The 24,381-nt window shown below is 45.1% G+C and overlaps 1 protein-coding gene across 1 annotated transcript; it reads left to right on the top strand.

The window, feature by feature from the left end:
* Positions 1–969: 969 nt before the first annotated feature.
* LOC141022459 (uncharacterized) lies at positions 970–3,513 on the top strand. The gene has a single exon (XM_073498722.1). It carries the CDS (start codon positions 970–972, stop codon positions 3,511–3,513), a length of 2,544 nt encoding a protein of 847 aa, XP_073354823.1.
* The last annotated feature ends 20,868 nt before the right edge of the window (positions 3,514–24,381 follow it).

The raw sequence follows: 24,381 nt of genomic DNA, 5'->3' as shown, positions 1-24,381 counted from the left end.
GGGGCGAGGATAGGAGGCGGAGAGAGGCAGGGGCGCAGGGGGAAAATATCCTGTGGAGCTTAGGCTCATGGACACCCCCTTGTCTAGACATCCAATTCTGCATCGCGATTCGTGCATGTACTTTTCTCTTTTTTGTTTCACTCATATAGTTTAACATATGAACTTCAAACTTTTCAGCACAACAAAACATTTTTACTAGAATATGGAAAAAAACATTCAGATTTTTTCGTGCATCATAAATACTAAAAATAAGAATTTTTTTAATTAAAAAAATATCATTTTTCTATATTTTTCTTTGACAAGAAAATCTGAAAGTTTTATCCAACATTGTTCTAAGAATGTTTTATTGTCATGGAAAGTTTCAAGTTCACTTGTTGTTTTGTTTTGAAGAAACAAAAAAGAGAAAGTTCTCATGTAGTAAGTTAGTTGTGTAGCACGGATCTCAAAGCAACATTAGATGCTGAGGATAGGAGGTGTCCAAGAGCCTGTGCTCTAAAAATCCGCGTCCGGGCGCAGGGCGCTTGATTTTGTTTTCGGTATTGATGGGTGGATCGGTGGATGGTATAGAGGCGCTGTCACGGCTGGCACGGCTACCCCACCTGCCACGGCGGCCCCACTGGGCAGCGAGACAACCGAGCCACGACCAGACGGGGTTGACGAAGTCAAGGCGCATGGAGGAGGGGTGACCAGTGGGCCTGCATAGTCAGGACGCGTTGCGTGAGTGTGGCCTGCGTGCCGTGGGTATTACTAGGCGTGGATGAGAGTGAGTGGTCATCGATTATTATTGTATCAACATTAACCGAGAGAAGCTGATCTTCTCCACCGGCCTCCTTCGTCCTCCTTCCCCTCCTATCCCTTCCCCAGATCTAGATCGGGACCCTTACAACTTGGTATCAGAGGTCAATCATCCTGGATCCACTCTACCAGAAGCCCCGCTACCACACCAAAGCAGCACAGCACGCGGCAACCATGGAAGAGCAGATCGCAGCCCTGGCGAAGGCGGTCCACGACGGGCGCGCCGCCAACGACGCCCGTCTCGACGCGATCCAGCAGTCGCTCGAGCTCTGGCGGCCGTCGGTGACCAACCTGCAGCAGCAACTCGACGAGCTGCGTACCCAGGTCGGCCGGATCGCCCTCCACCCCGTGCTGACTGCGTCTTCGACATCTCCTGAGGACGCGGTGGTGCAGCCGGCGTCATCTCCTCCGACCGACGACCCTGGGCACCACGGGCCAAGTGGCCACGGCAGGAACGTCGACTCCGGGGGCTCGGCACACGGGGTAGTCACTACCCTGGCGCCGCCTCCGGTCACGGGTGAGCCTCTCCGACCCCCTTTTCCTTTGAAATCCGGCGAATTGGGCTGGGATCTGGCACATCCTGTTGATCTTCCACCTCAGTCGCCTCACGTTTCTTTCGGGGGACACAGCAATTGGGCCCTTCCGCGGCTTGATTTTCCATCCTTCGATGGCGAAGACCCCCAATTCTGGAAAAACAAATGTGAAAAATATTTCAGTGTTTATGGAGTTCAGAGAGAGATGTGGGTGCGGGTATCTACTCTCCATTTCGAGGGTAATGCCGCGCGTTGGCTGCATGTGCAGGAAGCACACGACACCTCCTTCACTTGGGAGACGCTTTGTTCAGCCGTGTGTGCCAAATTTGGCCGTGAACAGTACCAAGTTCAGCTTAGGCAGTTTAATACTCTTCGTCGGATAGGGTCGGTTACAGAGTACATGGAACAATTTGAGGAACTCATGCATCAGTTGTTAGCTCATAACCCTGCTTTTGATCCGTTGTTCTTCACTACGCAATTCTTTGATGGTCTCAAAACCGACATTAAAGTAGGTGTTGCTTTACATCGCCCGCAAGACTTGGACTCCACCTTTTCTCTTTCTCTGTTACAGGAGGAGCTGATGGGACTGATGCCCCGGAAGGACCCAGGCCAGGCGAGACACCCCGCTCATCCACTGCCAGCTGTGGGTGGATTACATCCCCGCCCGGTGCCACCCGCGCCTCCAGCAGCGGCAGAAGATCGTCGGGCTTTGGACGCGGCTTCGGCAGCTGACCGGCGCGCTGAACCAGCACGAGGCAACGACCGCGTCGCCGCACTGCGCAATTACCGTCGCGCGCACGGTCTCTGCTTCAAGTGCGGGGAACGATGGGGGCAGGGCCATCAGTGCGCTGCCACCGTCGAACTCCATGTTGTCGAAGAGTTGTTGGAGATGCTGCAGGCCGAAGCGCAAGACAGGCAAGGGACTGAGTTAGATTCTGATGAGGAACAACTCATGTCCATCTCCAAGGTTGCGACCACAGGGGCAACAACCCCGCGAACTGTTCGATTGCTGGGTTTGATCAATGGCCACGAGGTGCTGATCCTGGTGGACTCAGGTAGCTCGCATAGTTTCATCAGTGAGGAAACAACTCAGAAACTGAAAGCACAAGTTCAGTCGATGCAGCCCGTGTCAGTAAAGATTGTAGACGGAGGCACCTTGACTTGTTTTGGATACATACCTGCTTGTGAGACAACACAAGGGCAGCGGTTCGAGACTGATGTCAGAGTTCTCCCTCTCAGTTCTTATGACATGGTGGTGGGAATGGATTGGTTAGAAGCATGCGGAACTATGTTGGTCGATTGGACAGCAAAAACGCTGCAGTTTCAGCATCGGGGAGCATCTATCACCCTGGTAGGATTGCAGCCCAAGCTTCAGCAAGTTGAGCAAGTGACAATGGATCAGTTACTCAAGATGGAGCAAAGTAATTCTATTGCTCATGTGATATCACTGTGTGCAATCGATCACTCAGACAAAGCCACAGAACTGCCTCCAGCCATTCAACATGTCATCGACAGTTTCCACTCAGTGTTTGCAGAGCCATCCAAGTTGCCCGATCGTCAACCATGGGACCATACTATTCCTCTGCTTGAAGGGGTCAAAACGATCAACATCAGACCGTATCGCTACACTCCTGAACAGAAAGACGAGATAGAAGCTCAGGTCAAGGAGATGTTGGAAAAAGGGATCATCACACCCAGTACGAGCGCATTTTCATCGCCCGTGCTGCTGGTCAAGAAGAAGGACCAAACATGGCATTTCTGTGTCGATTACCGTCATCTCAACACCATCACTGTCAAGAAAACCTACCCGATGCCTGTGATCGACGAGCTGCTCGACGAGTTGGCTGGTTCTAAGTGGTTCTCGAAGTTGGATTTGCGAGCCGGATATCATCAAATCCTCTTGGTCCCGGAGGATGAGCACAAGACAGCATTCCGAGCGCACTTGGGGCACTTTCAGTTCAGAGTGATGCCGTACGGCCTCGCGTACGCTCCTGCAACTTTCCAAGGTGTGGTCGACACCGTGCTTAAGCCAGTTCTTCGCCACGGGGTTTTGGCATTCATGGACGACATCTTAATCCACTCTGAAGAGCTGGAAGAGCATCGACAGCTATTGAAACGCGTCTTGCAGCTATTGGCCGAGAAAGATCTCAAGGCCAAGATGTCCAAATGCACGTTTGCCCAATAGGAAATCAGTTACGGGCGATACGGGGGCACCGCACACGGCTGGAATAGATCAATAGATCAACTTGTGTGTCTAGAGGTGCCCCCTTCCCCCGTATATAAAGGAACAAGGGGGGAGAGGCGGCTGGCGAGGGAGGGCGCGCCAAGGGGGGAGTCCTACTCCCACCCGGAGTAGGACTCCTCCTTTCCTAGTAGGAGTAGGAGAAGGGGGAAGGAGGAGGTGGAGAGAAGGAAGGAGAGGGGGGCTGCCGCCCCCTTCCCTTGTCCATTTCGGACTGGGGCAAGGGGCCGCGCGCCACCTCCTGGCTGCCCTCTCTCTTCTCCACTAAGGCCCAATAGGCCCATTACTTCCCCAGGGGGTTCCGGTAACCCCCGGTACTCCGGTAAAATCCCGATTTCACCTGGAACACTTCCGATATCCAAATATAGGCTTACAATATATCAATCTTTATGTCTCGACCATTTCGAGACTGCTCGTTATGTCCGTGATCATATCCGGGACTCTGAACTACCTTCGGTACATCAAAACACAAAACTCATAATACCGATCGTCATCTAACTTTAAGCGTGCGGACCCTACGGATTCGAGAACTATGTAGACATGACCGAGACACGTCTCCGGTCAATAACCAATAGCGGAACCTGGATGCTCATATTGGCTCCTACATATTCTACGAAGATCTTTATCGGTCAAACCGCATAACAACATATGTTGTTCCCTTTGTCATCGGTATGTTACTTGCCCGAGATTCGATCGTCGGTATCTCAATACCTAGTTCAATCTCGTTACCGGCAAGTCTCCTTTACTCGTCCTGTAATGCATCATCACGTAACTAACTCATTTGTCATATTGCTTGCAAGGTTTATAGTGATGTGCATTACCGAGAGGGCCCAGAGATACCTCTCCGACAATCGGAGTGACAAATCCTAATCTCGAAATACGCCAACTCAACAAGTACCTTCGGAGACACCTGTAGAGCACCTTTATAACCACCCAGTTACGTTGTGACATTTGGTGGCACACAAAGTGTTCCTCAGGTAAACAGGAGTTGCATAATCTCATAGTCATAGGAACATGTATAAGTCATGAAGAAAGCAATAGCATCATACTAAACGATCAAGTGCTAAGCTAACGGAATGGGTCAAGTCAATCACATCATTCTTCTAATGATGTGATCCCGTTAATCAAATGACAACTCATGTCCATGGCTAGGAAACTCAACCATCTTCGATTAACGAGCTAGTTAAGTAGAGGCATAGTAGTGACATTATGTTTGTCTATGTATTCACACATGTATTATGTTTCCGGCTAATACAATTCTAGCATGAATAATAAATATTTATCATGATATGAGAAAATAAATAATAACTTTATTATTGCCTCTAGGGCATATTTCCTTCACCTCCTACGTCCTCCTTCCCCTCCTATCCCTTCCCCAGATCTAGATCGGGACCCTTACAGGCGCTCATCCTGCTACACCTCCATAAACATCGCCATCGCCTCCACATCGTTCTCTGGTGGCGGCGACCATCTAGGTCACTCGATGGTTGGAGGGTCTGGTCATTCCTTTGGGGAGGTGAGAGAGTCGCTTGTCTAAGGATGGAGTCTCACCTTGGGCAAGCGATGTCAGCGGCGGCAACCCTGGCGAAGATGTCAACAGGGCGGCCACGGCAACGTCCCACAACCACGTGACGGCGGCGACGCGGTCGACATTGAGCGGCGGAGGCTGGGAACACTGCTTCCGCGATGGCCATAGGAAAAAGATCAAGGGAGGATTGGATTGTAAGAGGAGTTGGATCGGCGGCGGCATATCTTTTTTTTTCTTATTAGTTTTTTAATTTAGATTTGGATGTGATTGAGGGATGAGGGACTTTATTTTTTTGAGATTGAGGGATGAGGGCAATTTTACCCACGGGTACGGGTACCCGCGGGTACCGTACCCGCATGGGCAGGGTATGGGCACACTTTTATACCCACTGGTAGTACCCATATCCTACCCATTAAGTCATAGGTAGGGTATGGGGATAGTCTTGTACCCATGGGTATACCCATACCCTGCCCGTTTGTGAAGTAATGTTAAGTTGTCGTCAATTAGTCATTAATTTATCATGTGACTCGTCTACTCCTATTGACTTAAGAGTATGTTGTGATTTCTAAATTTTGATATTGGTCAATTACTCATCTATCTATTATTGGGCTGAGATAGTTGTTTTTTTTTCAAATGTACAATTAGTGAGCGTAAAATTGTGAACAACTTATGTACTATTTGTTCTACCCGTTGGGTACCCAATGGGTACGGGTACCCGTCGGATATGGGTACGGGTAAAGTTTAATACCCATGGGTACGGGTATGGGTAGAATTTTGTACCCACTAACTATACGGGTATGGGTATGGTATTGCTCTACCTTGCCCATACCCTACCCATTACCGTCCTTAGGGCTTATTAAGGTAAGGTTAATCATTGTGATTGAGGGGTGAGAGACTTATGGCAAGATTGATTAATTTAGATTTGGTCTTTACAGATTGATTGGAGATTAACCGTGATTGATTATTTTAAATGCCGCATGGAAAGTTACGATCTGTTTAAATAAAATCGGTTTAAATAGATCATGGTAAAATCCGGTTTAAATGTGTTGGTGGGATAAAAAATGGTGGGGAAGGATTAACCGGAGTGAGGCGAGACTACCAACTCAAACATTAGGAGTAGAGATATTCAAATGTCTTAGCAAATGTTGCACGCATAGACAAAAAAATGCACAATGACATTCCAGCAACGCTGACTTAGATGGCATTATCACCTGTGTCAATTTTGAATTTATACCCAAAGTTTCAATAATGCCCAACTATCTATATTGAAGTAATATTTTTTTTCTCTTTTTGTGATGTCCTGATTTTTTCATATATTGTATTGTTTTTCCAATAAAATTCACGGGCGCGGCACTACGCGCCTTTAAGTTCTAGTGGGTCATGTGAGGAACTACTGAGGCATCTGATACGTCTCCGTCGCATCTATTTTTCCAAACACTTTTGCCCTTGTTTTGGACTCTAACTTGCATGATTTGAATGGAACTAACCCGGACTGACGCTGTTTTCAGCAGAATTGCCATGGTGTTATTTATGTGCAGAAACAAAAGTTCTCGGAATGACCTGAAACTCCACGGAGATTATTTTTAGAAATAATAAAAAATACTGGCGAAAGAATCAAGGCCAGGGGGCCCACACTCTAGCCACGAGGGTGGGGGCGCGCCTGCCCCCCCCCCCAAGGGCGCGCCCCCTGCCTCGTGGGCCCCCTGGAGCTCCACCGACCTCAACTCCAACTCCATATATTTGTGTTCGGGGAGAAAAAATCAGAGAGAAATATTCATCGCGTTTTACGATACGGAGCCGCCGCCAAGCCCTAAACTCCCTCGGGAGGGCTGATCTGGAGTCCGTTCGGGGCTCCAGAAAGGGGAATCCGTCGCCGTCGTCATCATCAACCATCCTCCATCACCAATTTCATGATGCTCACCACCGTGCGTGAGTAATTCCATCGTAGGCTTGCTGGACGGTGATGGGTTGGATGATATTTATCATGTAATTGAGTTAGTTTTGTTAGGGTTTGATCCCTAGTATCCACTATGTTCTGAGATTGATGTTGCTATGACTTTGCTATGCTTAATGCTTGTCACTAGGGCCCGAGTGCCATGATTTCGGATCTGAACCTATTATGTTTTCATGAATATATGTGAGTTCTTGATCCTATCTTGCAAGTCTATAGTCACCTACTATGTGTTATGATCCGGCAACCCCGAAGTGACAATAATCGGGACCACTCCCGGTGATGACCGTAGTTTGAGGAGTTCATGTATTCACTATGTGTTAATGCTTTCGTCCGGTACTCTATTAAAAGGAGGCCTTAATATCCCTTAGTTTCCATTAGGACCCCGCTGCCACGGGAGGGTAGGACAAAAGATGTCATGCAAGTTCTTTTCCATAAGCACGTATGACTATATTCAGAATACATGCCTACATTACCACTAGTAGGAAAAGGGGCTTTTCCCCGGTTTGTAAGGGCCTTTTGTCCCGGTTCTCGAACCGGGACTAAAGGGTCGTTACTAAAGCCCTAACCCTTTAGTCCCGGTTCTTACACGAACCGGGACAGAAGGTCCTCCACGTGGCCGCTGCTGCCAGCCCAGGCAGGGGGGCCTTTGGTCCCGGTTGGTGCCACCAACCGGGACCAATAGGTAGGGCCTTTTGTCCCGGTTGGTGTCGCCAACCGGGACCAATAGGCATCCACGCGTTAGCAGCTGGTAGGAGCTGAGGTTTTTGTTTTTTTTGAAAGGGGGTGGTTTAGGGGTTTTGGGGGGGTAATTTAGGTGTTTCATATATTGTGTTAGCTAGCTAATTAATAGAGAGAAGTGTCCTCTCTTATCTCCGTGCTTGGTCGACGCTACGTACTATATACGTATGGAGAGGAGTAGACACGCTAGCTAGTAATCAAATGAAGGAAACAGAAGATCGTCATGAACATATGCATACAGAGAGAAGTGATATCGACCACCTCTCCTTCTCCGAGATATTGGTCGAACAACAAGTTCTCGTATATCTATCCGACACTACCGGCTACATATATACAATAATTATCTCTTACAATACAATCTCCTAATTAAATTGTAGGAACACGGGGTCCACATAGTATTCTCCGTTTTCAGCGATCACGTAGTCAAGGAAGAATGCCGCCAATTCCTCTTGAATTCCTCGCATACGATCTGGTGCTAGGAGTTCATCCCGCTTCCGAAACATCTAATTTGAAGAAGGGGGTCAATACATATATATATGAATAAATGAAACTCAACACAAATGATGGTAATAAAATAAAATTGTGAATATTATTGCTTACGCACTTCATATTGTTCTTCAGTGTAGCCCCGCTCACAGGTCGTGTAGCGGATGGACTCGCAAACGTAGTATCCACAGTAATTATTCCCGGGTTCCTGCCACAACCACTTTACAAGAAATAGAGGTCAATCAAACTGATAAGCAAGCATGCTAAATGGTATTGATGAAACTAGCGCTTGAATCACTAGGAGATGCCCGGAACATGCTACTATAGTACTTATTTTCGGGTGATTAAATTGCAGCTTCTTCGGCAGTCCCGGAGCTTTTGAGGTGAATTTTCTCCAAACCCTGCCAGACAAAGAAAACAATTACTTGATATCAGGAAATGAACAAAGTTGCTGATATGGTGGATAATGATCGATTTAACTTACTTCTCGAGCATTTGAGTCATGTTCGCATAGTCCTGGGGATCTTTTCGTCTCGAGTCTAAGACGGTTACTACTCCCTGCTCAAGCTTAATCTCTAGGAGAATATAGTGGAAGCTGCGCATGCATGCATAAGTCATCAATTACATTACCATAACCTGGACTAATAAGGGAAACCGAATATGCACAAGACAGTAACACTCACCTGAAGTTGTAAGGAAAGAGTATTATATCTTTGTTTTGATTTAATACCAACGATTGTAGCAAGTTGGCCTCGGCTTCTTTGGGATGTTTTTCAACCGTATATGCATCTATGAGATTTGTGTTAATGAACCCAATATCACCGATTTGTCTTTTCTTCAATTCGGCGATCTTCAATCTGCATAATATAGTGAGGATAATTATAAATACATGCAATGAAAGAGCTGACCTATATAGAGAGACTTAATGACAGAAGTAGTACTACTTACAGACGGTAGCAAGTGATCATTGTTTTATCGAGGGCCTTTTGATTGTAAAACTGGAAGAAATCCTCAAATGGAACATTCAGCAGATCAATTCCAACGAGGTCATGCTCCGGTTTAACTCTCAGCGTCAAAGTATCCATCCCATCAGACTCTTTGCGGGTTTTCATATACCACTCATGTAGTCTTTTCGCATCATCGTTGTCAGAGATCTTTCATCTTTGACGAGAGGCTTCCCGTAATGGTATTTGTGTTCGTCCACCTCCATGATTTCATAATGTACATCGTCGGGCAGGTAATCTCCAAGATTGCTATAACCGGGCACCATACTCGGATCATTAGCGACGATGTCTTTTGACACCTTGAGCGGGGGGCACGATTGGTTCGCTTGTTCGCCGAGCTGGGCAATTTTTTTCCTAGCTCGTCGTTCTTTTAACCTTTGATCACTGACAGTACTTCCCGACCGCTCCGCTTCGGCATATGTCTTTGTAAGAATGCGCTCATAGTTGCCTCTCGGCGGAGACTTTGGTGGTTTTGTCAGGGCAGCCAGAGTGCGCTTTGCTTTCACCGGATCTACCTTCTCCTCCGGAGGTGGATGTTTCTTTGCTTTCACCCCTTCAAAGAAGTTTGTCACTTCGGCTCGCACGATCTTCCTGGTTTCCTCCTCGGTCCTCTCGTATGGTAACTTCTCTGGAGTCTTCAGAGAAGGACCGAATCTGTATTGCCTCCCGCCTCTGGCAGCTGTACTGCTAGACGCCGGCAGAGCAGACGGAGCGGCTGTGGCTATCTTATTTCCTTGCTTACGAGGCGGAGGAGAAGGACTACGACGCACCGCAACAGCCGCAGCGGCGGTGGGTCTCTTCCGCCCTTGCTGACGAGGCGGAGAAGGAGGAGGCTGGCTGCTCTGGCGCGCCGGCGCTGGCGGAGAAGGTGGCGGAGTGCCGCCACACGCCGGAGAAGGAGGCTGAGTGCCCTGATCACTCGCCGGAGGAGGAGGCGGTGGAGGAGGCGGAGTGCCCTTACTCGCCGGAGCCGTCCAGTTCGGAAGCTTGATGAGCTCCTTCCGCCATAGGCATGGAGTCTTCAGAGCAGAACCTAGCCGAGTCTCCCCATCACCGGTAGGGTGGTCAAGCTGGAGCTCCTCAAATCCCTCCGTTATTTCATCCACCATCACCCTAGCATATCCTTCTGGAATCAGCCGGCAGTGGTAGGTTGCGCCGGGTTCAGGAGGTAAAACAGAGCCAACAGCCGCCTTGACTTTGAAGTTCTGCCATTCCGCCATAAGGTGGCAATGTTGAGACTCCATGCTGAAGCAGCTCGGTGGAAGCCACGCTGCTTCTCCGCTGAGATGGCAGTGTAGCTTCGGGGGCAGTTTCGGCATGTCGATTGCCGTCTCGTTCCTCTAGCGCTTGAACCCTTTCGTGCAGCTTCTTAATTTGGATCTGCTCCACTTTTTTCCTCCTCTCCTGGCTTTTGTAACCGCCCACGTCCGGAAAACCAGCCTTCCACGAAACGGAGCCTGGCGTGCCTCGTGTCCGTCCAGGGTGCTCAGGATTCCCGAGGGCCATTGTGAGCTCGTCGTTCTCTCTGTCTGGAACGAACGTCCCTTCCTGCGCTGCATCGATATATTGCTGAATCTTCTTAACTGGTATTCTCAAAAGCTCGTTCGTCCAAACGCACCTCCCTGATATAGGGTCCAAGGTTCCGCCAGCCCCGAAGAACCAAGTCCGGCAACGGTCTGTCCAGTTCATTGTCTGTGGTTCGATCCCTTTTTCAAGCAGATCATTCTCAGCCTTGGCCCACTTAGGTCGGGCTTTGAGGTAGCCACCTGACCCCGTGCGATGGTGAAGCTTCTTCTTTGCAGCATTCTTCTTGTTTGTCGCTGACATCTTCTTACTCTTTTCCGATGTCTTGTGGGCCACAAATGCGGGCCAGTGATCTCTGATCTTCTCATACCGGCCGATGAATTCTGGTGTCTCTTCTTTGTCGACAAACGTTTTCAGCTCATTCTTCCACCTCCTGAATAGGTCTGCCATCTTCTTAAGAGCATGAGACTTGATTAATTGCTCTATAACTGGCTTCTCCGGATCCTCCTCTGGCGGTAGGGTGAAATTTGCCTTCAGCTCAGTCCAAAGATCATCTTTCTGCATATCATTGACATAAGACACCTCAGGGTCTTCCCTCTTAGGCTTATACCATTGGTGGATGCTGATCGGGATCTTGTCCCTAACTAGAACCCCACACTGAGCAGCAAATGCATCCTTTGTCCGGATGGGTTCAATTGGTTGGCCGTCGCGCGTGATTGCTGTGATCTCAAACCTTTCATCCGAGCGCAACTTTCTCTTCGGGCCTCGTCTCTTTACCGCAGTTGTGCTCGATCCGGAGGGCTAGAAAAAAGAAGAAAGACGAGTGTTAATTAATATGTGTACATACCAAAACAATGAATGCATCAATTAGCTAGTCAGCACAGGCTTAACTAATATATTTACCTGGCCGGACTCTGTTCGGTCACCGGAGCCGTCACCACGGGCTCCTTCTTGCACCAGCATTGGGTCACCGGAGCCATCATAATCATGTCTTTCCTCCTCCACTCTTCGATCACCGTAGCCTGCTTCTTCACCCTGTTCTTCCAGACCATCATTGTCGTTAAGATACGACAAGATATCACCTCCGGCTAAGATAATGTCCCCCAACACCTCTTCTGCTTGCTCGTCTCGTCCGTGCTCCATTGTTTCTGCAAATATTACAACATGGCAATTATTACACAAACATGACAACAGGTGGATATATTAGTGCAAACGTAGACCTAGCTTATTCCGGGTTTGGGGTGGCCTAGGCAACGCTTCAAGGGTAGGGGCGCGGCGGGAGGGGGTAGGAGACCGACATCGTTTTTTTCTAGGGTTTGGGTGTCCTAGAGAGTTTTGGTCGAGCGAGAGGGCCAGGGGGTGCTCCCGTGGTATAAGTTATCACGGTCGAGAGGGGGTATAAATATCGACCGTCCATCATGTCGAAGTTATCTGGCAGGGAGTTATATATTACGACAACGACGACATACATACATGGGAAAATAATGTTATCGGGGAGGGGGTATATCGACCCCCCCCACGTGTTGAAGTTATCGGGAGGGGGTTATATCGACAACAACGACATACGTACATGGGAAAATAATATTATCGGCGGGGAGGGGGTATATCGACCCCCCCTCGTGTTGAAGTTATCGGGAGAGGGGTATATCGACGACGACAGACCCGATAAAACATAAGAAAACGAAGAAGAAATAAAAAGAGGAGAAGAAGAAAAGGAATAGAGGAGAAGATCGAAGAAAAAAAAGAAGAAAAAAAAAGAGGAGAAGAAGAAAGGAATAGAGGAGAGAAGAAGAAAAAATAGAAAAAAATTCTATTTTTTCTTCTTCTCTTCTATTCCTTTCTTCTTCTCCTCTTCTTTTTTCCTCTTCTTATTTATTTCTCCTCTTCTTCCTCTCCTCTTCTTCTCCTTTCTTCCTCTTCTTATTTTCCTTTTTATATGAACATATCATCATATATATGAACATACATTTTCTTTGCATATGCATATGAACATACATTGTCTTTGCATATGCATATGAACATACATACATACAATTTTCTTTCATACGAACATACGTACATACATTTTCTTTGCATATGACCATACATACATTTTTCTTTGCATATGACCATTCATACATTTTCTTTGCATATGCTTTGCATATAAACATACATACATATGAACATACATACATACATATAAACATAACATACATACACAAAAAATTCTAAAAATCTGCCTAAAAAAATTATATGAAAAAAAAACATACATCATCCATCCATCCATATAATGAACATATACATCATCCATCCATCCATATAATCTACATATGCATATGAAAAAAAATTATATGAAAAAAAATTATATGAAGAGGATCGAGGGGACAGGGAGGAAAGGGGGTCGCCGGAGCCAGACCGAACGGGGAGGAGGGGCGGCGTCGAGGCAGGGGCGGCAGTGGGAGCGGGCGCCGGCGACGACGACAATGGTGGGGGCGGGCCGGGGTGCAGGGGCGCGGCCGTGCGTGCTCGGGGACGGGGCAGGGGCACGGGGCGGTGGCCGGCGTGGGCTCGGGCGCGGGGCAGGGGCACGGGGAGACAGGGATGGCGGCCGGCGGCGGCGACGGCGACGAGGAGCGCGCGAGCGATTTGGGCAGCCTGGCGGCGGGGGCAACTGGCGAGGGAGGCGAGGGAGATGTGAAATTTTCACAAGTCCTGGTTATATAGCAACGACATTGGTCCCGGTTCGTGGCACCAACCGGGACCAATGCCACCCTTTAGTCCCGGTTGGTGGCACCAACCGGAACCAAAGGCCTCTTGCTGCCCGCGTCGCGGCCAAAAGTTTAGTCCCACCTCGCTAGCCGAGGGACGCCCGCACCAGTTTAAAAGCCGCGGCGCGGCTGCTATTCCGAACTCCTCTCTATAGCAGGCTTCTGGGCCTAACTTTGGCGCGCTGCCCGTTTAGCCTTCTAGCCCTTCTGGGCCTGTATTTGCAAACCTGAGGGTTGGAAGGCCAAGCGGGCAGCGCCCCAACAATTTTTTTTGCTGTATTTATTTTTTTGTTTTCTTTTTTGCTTTATTTATTTTGTTTTGTTTCTACTTACAACAAAAAACTTATTTTTTTTATTTTATTTTTTTCTAATTACTTATTTATTTTACTTTATGATAATTCTTTTTGCTATTAAAGTTTCTATCAAAAAAAGTTCTTTATGAATTTTTTTGCTGTATTTAGTTTTTTGTTTTCTTTTTTGCTTTATTTATTTTGTTTTGTTTCTACTTACAACAAAAAACTTATTTATTTTATTTTATTTTGTTTCTAATTACTTATTTATTTTACTTTATGATAATTCTTTTTGCTATTAAAGTTTCTATCAGAAAAAGTTCTTTATGAAAATTCTTTTTGCTTTTAATGATTTTGAACAGAAAATACTTCGATAATTTTAGTTGCATCAATTTTATATGATTTTAGTTTCAATAATAATAGAGGTTTCTTGTAATGTTTTGAACAGAAAATACTTTGTTAATTTTAGTTTCATAAATTTTATAAGGTGCGGTGCGCCTGAGCTGTCGAGCTCCTCTCTAAAGCAGGCTTACGGGCCTAACCTCTCTGTACATGCCTGTGGGCCTACTGGGCCTTCTGCGGGCCTGAATCCTGGCCCATGGATGGGTTTCTAATCTTATTCAGGCCGTGGTGGCCCAGTAGGTGGCATAATTTTTAGCTATAAGACCCTAAAATTGAAAAGCATTTCAAATGAACTCTGAAAAGGTTGAAAGTTGGCATGGTATCATCATTTCATCCACATAGCATGTGCAAGAAAGTTGAGAGGGTTACGGCAAAAACTAGATGCACTTCTTGTACAAAACAGACAATGGTATCATACTCGTCTATTACAAAGTTGGCATGGTATCATCATAATAGTTGCGGGAGAAAGTCTTCACTTTTTCTTCGCTTGTGTCATTTGCTTATTGCGCCGTAACCATCGATAATCTTCATCGTTTATCAGGATGCTTGGGTCAACCTTGACTTTGAAGGGAGGAATTTCATGAAACTTTTCATAATCTTCAGACATGTTTGTCTTGCCCTCCACTCCCACAATGTCCCTTTTTCCTGAAAGAACTATGTGGCGCTTTAGCTCATCGTATGATGTATTCGCTTCCTTATCTTTTTTTCCTCGGTCTGGTAGACATGTCCTTCACATAGATAACCTGTGCCACATCATTGGCTAGGACGAACGGTTCGTCAGTGTACCCAAGATTGTTCAGATCCACTGTTGTCATTCCGTACTGTGGGTCTACCTGTACCCCGCCTCCTGACAGATTGACCCATTTGCACTTAAACAAAGGGACCTTAAAATCATGTCCGTAGTCAAGTTCCCATATGTCCATTATGTAACCATAATATGTGTCCTTTCCCTCTCGGTTGCTGCATCAAAGCGGACACCGCTGTTTTGGTTGGTGCTCTTTTGATCTTGGGCGATCGTGTAAAATGTATTCCCATTTATCTCGTATACTTTGTAAGTCAATACAGTCGAAGATGGTCCCCTGGACAATGAGTACAACTCATCACAAACAGTGGTGTCACCTCTGAGACGTGTTTCCAACCAACTGCTGAAAGTCCTGATGTGTTCACATGTAATCCAGTCGTCACACTGCTCCGGGTGTTTGGAGCGCAGACTGTTCTTGTGTTCATCGACATACGGGGTCACCAAGGTAGAGTTCTGTAGAACTGTGTAGTGTGCTTGAGACCAAGAATATCTGTCCCTGCATATTATTGAGTCCCCCCTCCAAGCGTGCCTTTTCCAGTCAGTCTCCCCTCATACCGCGATTTAGGGAGACCTATCTTCTTAAGGCCAGGAATGAAGTCAACCCAAAACCCAATGACATCCTCTGTTTGATGGCCCATGGAGATGCTTCCTTCTGGCCTAGTGCGGTTACGGACATATTTCTTTAGGACTCCCATGAACCTCTCAAAGGGGAACATATTGTGTAGAAATACGGGCCCCAGAATGACAATCTCGTCGACTAGATGAACTAGGACGTGCGTCATGATATTGAAGAAGGATGGTGGGAACACCAGCTCGAAACTGACAAGACATTGCGCCACATCACTCCTTAGCCTTGGTATGATTTCTGGATCGATCACCTTCTGAGAGATAGCATTGAGGAATGCACATAGCTTCACAATGGCTAATCGGACGTTTTCCGATAGAAGCCCCCTCAATGCAACCGGAAGCAGTTGCGTCATAATCACGTGGTAGTCATGAGACTTTAGGTTCTAGAACTTTTTCTCTGGCATATTTATTATTCCCTTTATATTCGACGAGAAGCCAGTCGGGACCTTCATACTGAGCAGGCATTCAAAGAAGATTTCTTTCTCTTCTTTCATAAGAGCGTAGCTGGCAGGACCTTCATATTGCTTCGGAGGCATGCCGTCTTTTTCGTGCAAACGTTGCAGGTCCTCCCGTGCCTCAGGTGTATCTTTTGTCTTCCCATACACGCCCAAGAAGCCTAGCAGGTTCACGCAAAGGTTCTTCGTCACGTGCATCACGTTGATTGAAGAGCGGACCTCTAGCTCTTTCCAGTAGGGTAGGTCCCAAAATATAGATTTCTTCTTCCACATGGGTGCGTGTCCCTCAGCGTCATTCGGAACAGCTAGTCCGCCGGGACCCTTTCCAAAGATTACATGTAAATCATTGACCATAGTAAGTACGTGATCACCGGTAAGCATGGCGGGCTTCTTCCGGTGATCTGCCTCGCCTTTGAAATGCTTGCCTTTCTTTCGACATTGATGGTTGGTCGGAAGAAATCGACGATGGCCCAGGTACACATTCTTCCTGCTTTTGTCCAGGTATATACTTTTAGTGTCATCTAAACAGTGCGTGCATGCGTGGTATCCCTTGTTTGTCTGTCCTGAAAGGTTACTGAGAGCGGGCCAATCATTGATGGTTACAAACAGCAACGCGTGCAGGTTAAATTCCTCCTGTTTGTGCTCATCCCACGTACGTACACCGTTTCCATTCCACAGCTGTAAAAGTTCTTCAACTAATGGCCTTAGGTACACATCAATGTCGTTGCCGGGTTGCTTAGGGCCTTGGATGAGAACTGGCATCATAATGAACTTCCGCTTCATGCACATCCAAGGAGGAAGGTTATACATACATAGAGTCACGGGCCAGGTGCTGTGATTGCTGCTCTGCTCCCCGAAAGGATTAATGCCATCCGCGCTTAAACCAAACCATACGTTCCTTGGGTCAGCTGCAAACTCAGCCCAGTACTTACTCTCGATTTTTCTCCACTGCGACCCGTCAGCGGGTGCTCTCAACTTCCCGTCTTTCTTACGGTCCTCACTGTGCCATCGCATCAACTTGGCATGCTCTTCGTTTCTAAACAGACGTTTCAACCGTGGTATTATAGGAGCATACCACATCACCTTTGCAGGAACCCTCTTCCTGGGGGGCTCGCCATCAACATCACCAGGGTCATCTCGTCTGATCTTATACCGCAATGCACCGCATACCGGGCATGTGTTCAGATCCTTGTACGCACCGCGGTAGAGGATGCAGTCATTAGGGCATGCATGTATCTTCTGCACCTCCAATCCTAGAGGGCATACGACCTTCTTTGCTGCGTATGTACTGTCGGGAAATTCGTTATCCTTTGGAAGCTTCTTCTTCAATATTTTCAATAGCTTCTCAAATCCTTTGTCAGGCACAGCATTCTCTGCCTTCCACTGCAGCAATTCCAGTACGGTACCGAGCTTTGTGTTGCCATCTTCGCAATTGGGGTACAACCCTTTTTTGTGATCCTCTAACATGCGATCGAACTTCAGCTTCTCCTTTTGACTTTCGCATTGCGTCCTTGCATCGACTATGACCCGGCGGAGATCATCATCATCGGGCACTGGTTCCTCTTGATCTTCAGCAGCTCCCCCCTTGCAGCATCATTGGGCACATCGTCTGGTTCCTCTTGATCTTCAGCAGCTTCCCCCGTTGCAGCATCACCGTATTCAGGGGGCACATAGTTGTCATCGTCCTCTTCTTCTTCGCCATCTTCCATCATAACCCCTATTTCTCCGTGCCTCGTCCAAACATTATAGTGTGGCATGAAACCCTTGTAAAGCAGGTGGGTGTGAAGGATTTTCCGGTCAGAGTAAGACTTCGTATTCCCACATATAGGGCATGGACAACACATAAAACCATTCTGCTTGTTTGCCTCAGCCACTTCGAGAAAATCATGCACGCCCTTAATGTACTCGGAGGTGTGTCTGTCACCGTACATCCATTGCCGGTTCATCTGCGTGCATTATATATAATTAAGTGTGTCAAAACCATTACAGAGCATCATGAATAGATAATTAAGTGACCAAATTAATAGAAGTTCATCATCACATTAGAACCAAAGTACATACATAGTTCTCATCTAACAACATATATATAGCTCTCCAGAGCATCTAATTAATTAAACCATACATTGAAACTATGTAAAACATTTCAATGCGAAAACAAATGCGATCATAATCGCAACCAAGGTAACAATTGATCCAACGGCATAATGATACCAAGCCTCGGTATGAATGTCATATTTTCTAATCTTTCTAATCTTCAAGCGCATTGCATCCATCTTGATCTTGTGATCATCGATGACATCCGCAACATGCAACTCCAATATCATCTTCTCCTCCTCAATTTTTTTATTTTTTCCTTCAAGTAATTGTTTTCTTCTTCAACTAAATTTAACCTCTCGACAATAGGGTCGGTTAGAATTTCCGGTTCAACCACCTCCTAGATAAATAAAATCTATGTCACGTTGGTCGGTATATTTGTCATAAACAATAAATGAACCAAATAGTTATAAAAAGATAATATATACCCCATCCGAATCATAGACAGGACAAGGGCCGACGGGGGCGGATACCAAAACCATCGCACTATGTAATAAGAAGGAATAATAAAAGTAACTATCTAAAGTAAGAATTTTTTCCTTTCAGAAAGAAGATAAGAACAAGAGGCTCACCACGGTGGTGCTGGCGACGAGATCGGCGCGGGCGATCGACGGCGGTGAAGACGGGGACGGGACGTGACGGACCGCTAAACCTAGACAAATCTCGGGGAAAATGGAGCTCGGAGGTCGAGTTTCGAGAGGACAAAGATTAACTAGTGTGGCTCAGACATTTCATCGAACACCTCATGTGCATAGGAGGTGAGCTAGAGCACCCAAATGCCCTCCCCTCGCCGGCCAGAAAAAACAGAGCACTGTGGAGTGCTCTGCTGTGGCGATGGGGTATATATAGGGAACTCTTTGGTCCCGGTTCGTGGCACCAACCGGGACTAAAGGCCTTTGGTCCCGGTTGGTGCCACGAACCGGGACCAATGCCCCCTTTAGTCCCGGTTGGTGGCACCAACCGGGACCAAAGGCCTTGTGCTGCCCCACGTCAAAAGTTTAGTCCCACCTCGCTAGTTGAGAGAGCTCGAGAGTGGTTTATAAGCGCTGCTGCGCCCACCCTCTCGAACTCCTCTCAATTGCAGCCTTTCGGGCCTAACTGTTCTATTTTCCTGTGGGGCCTACTGGGCCTTCTGCGGGCCTGAATCCTGGCTCATGGATGGGTTTCTAGTCGTATTCAGGCCGTTGTGGCCCAGTAGGTGGCATAATTTTTTCCTCTATTTTTTTTCTCTTTTGCTTTATTTGTTTTGTTTTGTTTCTACTTACGACAAAAAACTTATTTATTTTATTTCTAATTACTTATGTATTTTACTTTAATTATTTTATTTTTATTTATTTTACTGCTGCTATTTTTATTTATTTTACTGCTGCTATTTTTACTTAATTTATTAAGGTTTATTTATTGTAGTTACTATAGTTTACTTTATTTTATTTTATTAAGGTTTATTTAGTTTTATTTATTTTGTTAAGGTTTATTTAGTTTTATTTATTTTATTAAGGTTTATTTAGTCCCCAGGATATAATTTATTACTTCTCTGCTAAATATTTCCCTGCTCATAAGAAACAAGCAGCCTTAAGGGATATATATAATTTTGTGCAAATTGAAGAAGAGAGTCTCCCACAAGCTTGGGGGAGGCTTCTCCAATTACTTAATGCTTTGCCTGATCATACTCTTAAGAAAAATGAAATACTTGATATCTTTTATAATGGACTAACCGATGCTTCCAGAGATTACCTGGATAGTTGTGCTGGTTCTGTTTTCAGGGAAGGAACACCGGATGAAGCTGAAATTATATTGAATAATATGTTGACAAATGAAAATAATTGGACACTTCCTGAGCCCATTCCTAAACCAACTCCTAAGAAAAGAGGTGTTCTATTTCTCAGTCCTGAAGATATGCAAGAGTCAAAGAAATCTATGAAAGAAAAAGGTATAAAAGCTGAAGCTGTTAAGAATTTACCTCCTATTGAAGAAATACATGGTCTTAATTTACCGCCTGTTGAAGAAATATATGGTCTTAATCCATCACCTATTGAAGAAACTCATGGTCTTAATAACCCAACACAGGTAGTAAAGGTAAATTCTCTCTACAGATATGATAAAGCTGAAATCCCTCCTACTAAGTTTGCTAGCCAATGTTTGGATGAGTTTGATAACTTTATGGTTAAGCAAGAAGATTTTAATGCTTATTTTGGTAGACAATTAAAACAAAATGCTTATATGATTGAACACTTGGGTGATTATATGTCTAGAGTTAAAGGTGAACTTAAACTCATTAGTAAACATGCTTCTATGGTTACCACTCAAGTAGAACAAGTACTTAAAGCTCAGAATGATTTGCTCAATGAATTAAATAGTAAGAATAATGATTTTGCTGTTAAAGTGGCTACTAGAACTGGTAAAATGACTCAGGAACCTTTGTATCCTGAAGGCCACCCTAAGAGAATTGAGCAAGATTCTTAGAGAAATAATATAGATGCACCTAGTCCTTCTAAAAAGAAGAAAAAGAAAAATGAAAGGACTTTGCATGCTCCTAGTGAACCTGTTGTTGACACACCTGAGAATCCAAACGATATTTCTATTTCTGATGCGGAAACACAATCTGGTAATGAACATGAAACTAGTGATAATGTTAAGGATGATGTTCATGGTGATGCTCAACCTAGCAATGACAATGATGTAGAAATTGAACCTGCTATTGATCTTGATAACCCACAATCAAAGAATCAACGTTATGATAAGAGATACTTTGTTGCTAGGAAACACGGTAAAGAAAGGGAACCATGGGTTCAGAAACCCATGCCTTTTCCTCCCAAACCATCCAAGAAAAAGGATGATGAGGATTTTGAGCGCTTTGCTGAAATGATTAGACCTATCTTCTTGCGTATGCTATGAACTGATATGCTCAAAATGAATCCTTATGCTAAGTACATGAAAGATATTGTTACTAATAAAAGAAAGATATCAGAAGCTGAAATTTCCACCATGCTTGCTAATTATACTTTTAAGGGTGGAATACCTAAGAAACTAGGAGATCCAGGAGTACCAACTATACCATGCTCCATTAAAAGAAACTATGTTAGAACTGCTTTATGTGATCTTGGAGCCGGTGTTAGTGTTATGCCTCTCTCTTTATATCGTAGACTTGATTTGAATAAGTTGACACCTACTGAAATATCCTTGCAAATGGCTGGTAAATCAACTGCTATACATGTCAGTATTTGTGAGGATGTGCCTGTTGTAGTTGCAAACGTTACTATTTTAACGGACTTTGTTATTCTTGATATTCCCAAGGACGATAGTATGTCTATTATTCTTGGAAGACCTTTTTTGAATATTTTAGGGGCTATTATTGATTGCAACAAAGGCAATGTCACTTTTCATGTTAATGGTAATGAGCATACGGTACACTTTCTGAGGAAACAACCTCAAGTCCACAGTATCAATTCTATTGGAAAAATTCCATCGATTATTTTTGGAGGTTTTGAATTTCCTCTTCCTACTATCAAGAAGAAATATGATATTCTTATTATTGGGGATGTGCATATCCCCGTTGAGGTAACATAGTGTTATTCGAAATTTCTCCGGTTTCATGTTACTCGAAATGAGTTTGTTAACAAGACTTGATCAACCTTGTTAATGGATTCCTTTTGATGAGCATGAGATGGATGAAGTTAGAAAGCACAACCTTCTGTACCCTCCTTTTACTTTCTGTTATTTAGTTGAAATAAAGTAAAAATAGTATTTTTTTGCCTGTTTTCTGAATTATCCGTGCAATATAAAAATACCCCGAAAATAAAAGTTCTCTAAATGCCCTGCCAATTTAGGATTTTTTCTGGAATATTTCAGAATATCTGGCACTGAGAATACAACATGGGGAGCAAGCACCTGGGCACGAGGGTCCAGGGCGCGCCCACCCCCCTGGGCGTGCCCCCTGCCTCGTGGGCCCACGGTGGCCCCCCTCCACTTATGCCAGCCACCACACACTTCTTCTTCCTCCCAAAAAAAATCACCATCCAGCTCAAGCACGAGTTCTAGCTCATTTTGCTGCGATTTTCGATCTCCTTGCTCAAAGCACCTCTCACAAAACTGCTTTGGGGGATTGTTCCTTGGTATGTGACTCCTCCATTGGTCCAATTAGTTTTTGTTCTAGTGCTTTATTCATTGCAAATTTGTGCTGCCTAGGTGACCATGTTCTTGAGCTTGCATGTCAAATTTATATGGTTCCAAGTAGTTCTAATGCATGATATAGGTTCTAGGCACTTGTAGGAGTAGTTGCTATCAATTTTGTTGAGCTTGGTTCACTTTCATTTGAAGTTACTAAAAATTTCAGAAATTCTCAGAAAATTATGAAGAGATTTTTGAGGGGCTCATCGAGCCGAAGCTCGAAGGAAAAGAAAAGTGAAGAAGCAGAGAGGCCCAAATATAATCTGCCTCGCACCGCGGAGGTTCGGCCGTGTGAATGGCCTTCCGATGATTTCTTGAGAGAAACCGGGATTTATGATGATTTTTATGAATTGGCTGAGAATGCAGGCCTCACCGACTTCCTCCGCGACCAACGCGAACAGTATCTCTTACTCACCAATACTTTTGTGCAAAACTTCTACTATTATCCTAAGGAATCACCTCCTTGAGTAGAGTTTCATTTATATGATGTGGTTAAGAAGATGTCACTATATGAATTTTGCAAGGTTTGCAAAATACCTTTCGAGGGTAGCTTAGAGGAACCACATCGTAAAGATGTGGACGGGTTTATTGACACTATTACTGTAGGGGAAACTAGGAAGGTTTCCGATGCAAGAATCACTAGCATACATTTTCCTATTTTACGCTACTTTGCAATATTTGCTAGTCGCTGCTTAATTGGTCGCGGAAACTATGGAAACCTTAGTGTTCCTGATATTATTATTTTGTTCCATGGTTTATTCCGTGACGACTCTATTAGTATGGGCAGTATTATTGCCAAACGGTTAAGTCTGAACCGTACAAAGGGCCGCATCTTTGGAGGTGTTTATGCTTCACGCCTTGCTGCATACAATAACATACCTATTAGGCACTATGAAAAAGAAGAAAAATTGTTGCCTACTGTTTATTTAGATTATAAGAGTATGGTAGCGCATGATTTTATTGTAAAGAATAGGGAGGGGGAGCTTAAATACAAATTGTTCTTTGATAAACATCATCCTGAGACTATTACCTTGCTTGCTCCTTCCTTGTTTGATTTATCTGCAGGCCAGTATCTCATTCCGCTGGCGGCCATTCACACCTACCAGAACCCTACATCAGCCACAGAGCCAGAGTCGGAACCACAATTTGATCCTCCACGACAGTCTAATTACCAGTGGGATCCGGAGATGATTGCCAACCAGTGGCAATCAGAGTCTTCTTCATCTCAGTACGACCCCAACTACAACTTTGGATATCCGCCAGGCCATCCGTGGCAATAAACCAACTTAGGCCAAAAGCCTAAGCTTGGGGGAGTACGTATCTCTCACCGACATTACATTCATATTCACACACTCATTGCTAGATGTCGGTGCTCATAATCTTTCACTGTAATATCCATGCTAGTTTTTTTTTCTTTTATGCTTTCTTCTTATGTGTTTGATAAACCTTAAGAAAAACCAAAAAAATTAGTTGTAGCTTTTAGCTAGTTTACTTTCTTGCTGTAGTAGTAATAATTAAAAGAAAACCCAAAAAGATTTCCCGTTCTTCTTTTGCTTGTTGGGAGCTTTCCCGTGTAAATAGTTTTATTTCTTTTCTTTTTTGGGGGGGTCGATAGGAGAAGACCATGATTAAATTGTTGAAGTGGCTCTTAAATGCATTATTGTTGATTTAACCAAGAGCCCATATTGCCTTGTCTTCTCCTATTTATTAAATGCTCGTAGATTCCAGCTTAGTCCAATGCACGTGCACTATTATTATTATTCACATCATTCGGTTGTGCAAGTGAAAGGCAATTATGACGATATATGATGGACTGATTGAGATGAGAGAAGCTGGTATGAACTCGACCTCTCTTGTTTTTGTAAATATGATTAGTTCATCGTTCCTGATTCAGCCTATTATGAATAAACATGTTTGCAATCACAATTAGAGATTATAGTTGCTTATGCCATGCTTAATTATCTAGGAGTTTATAATGGTTTACCTTGCGTGC

This window comes from Aegilops tauschii, chromosome 5 (assembly GCF_002575655.3).
Source record: "Aegilops tauschii subsp. strangulata cultivar AL8/78 chromosome 5, Aet v6.0, whole genome shotgun sequence".
Classification (NCBI taxonomy): Eukaryota; Viridiplantae; Streptophyta; class Magnoliopsida; order Poales; family Poaceae; genus Aegilops; species Aegilops tauschii.
This window is presented reverse-complemented; position numbering and strand designations above follow the sequence as displayed.

What these genes read in the sequence shown, in the direction of transcription:
- LOC141022459 (XM_073498722.1), top strand. Translation starts at nt 970, where the DNA reads ATGGAAGAGCAGATCGCAGCCCTGGCGAAGGCGGTCCACGACGGGCGC.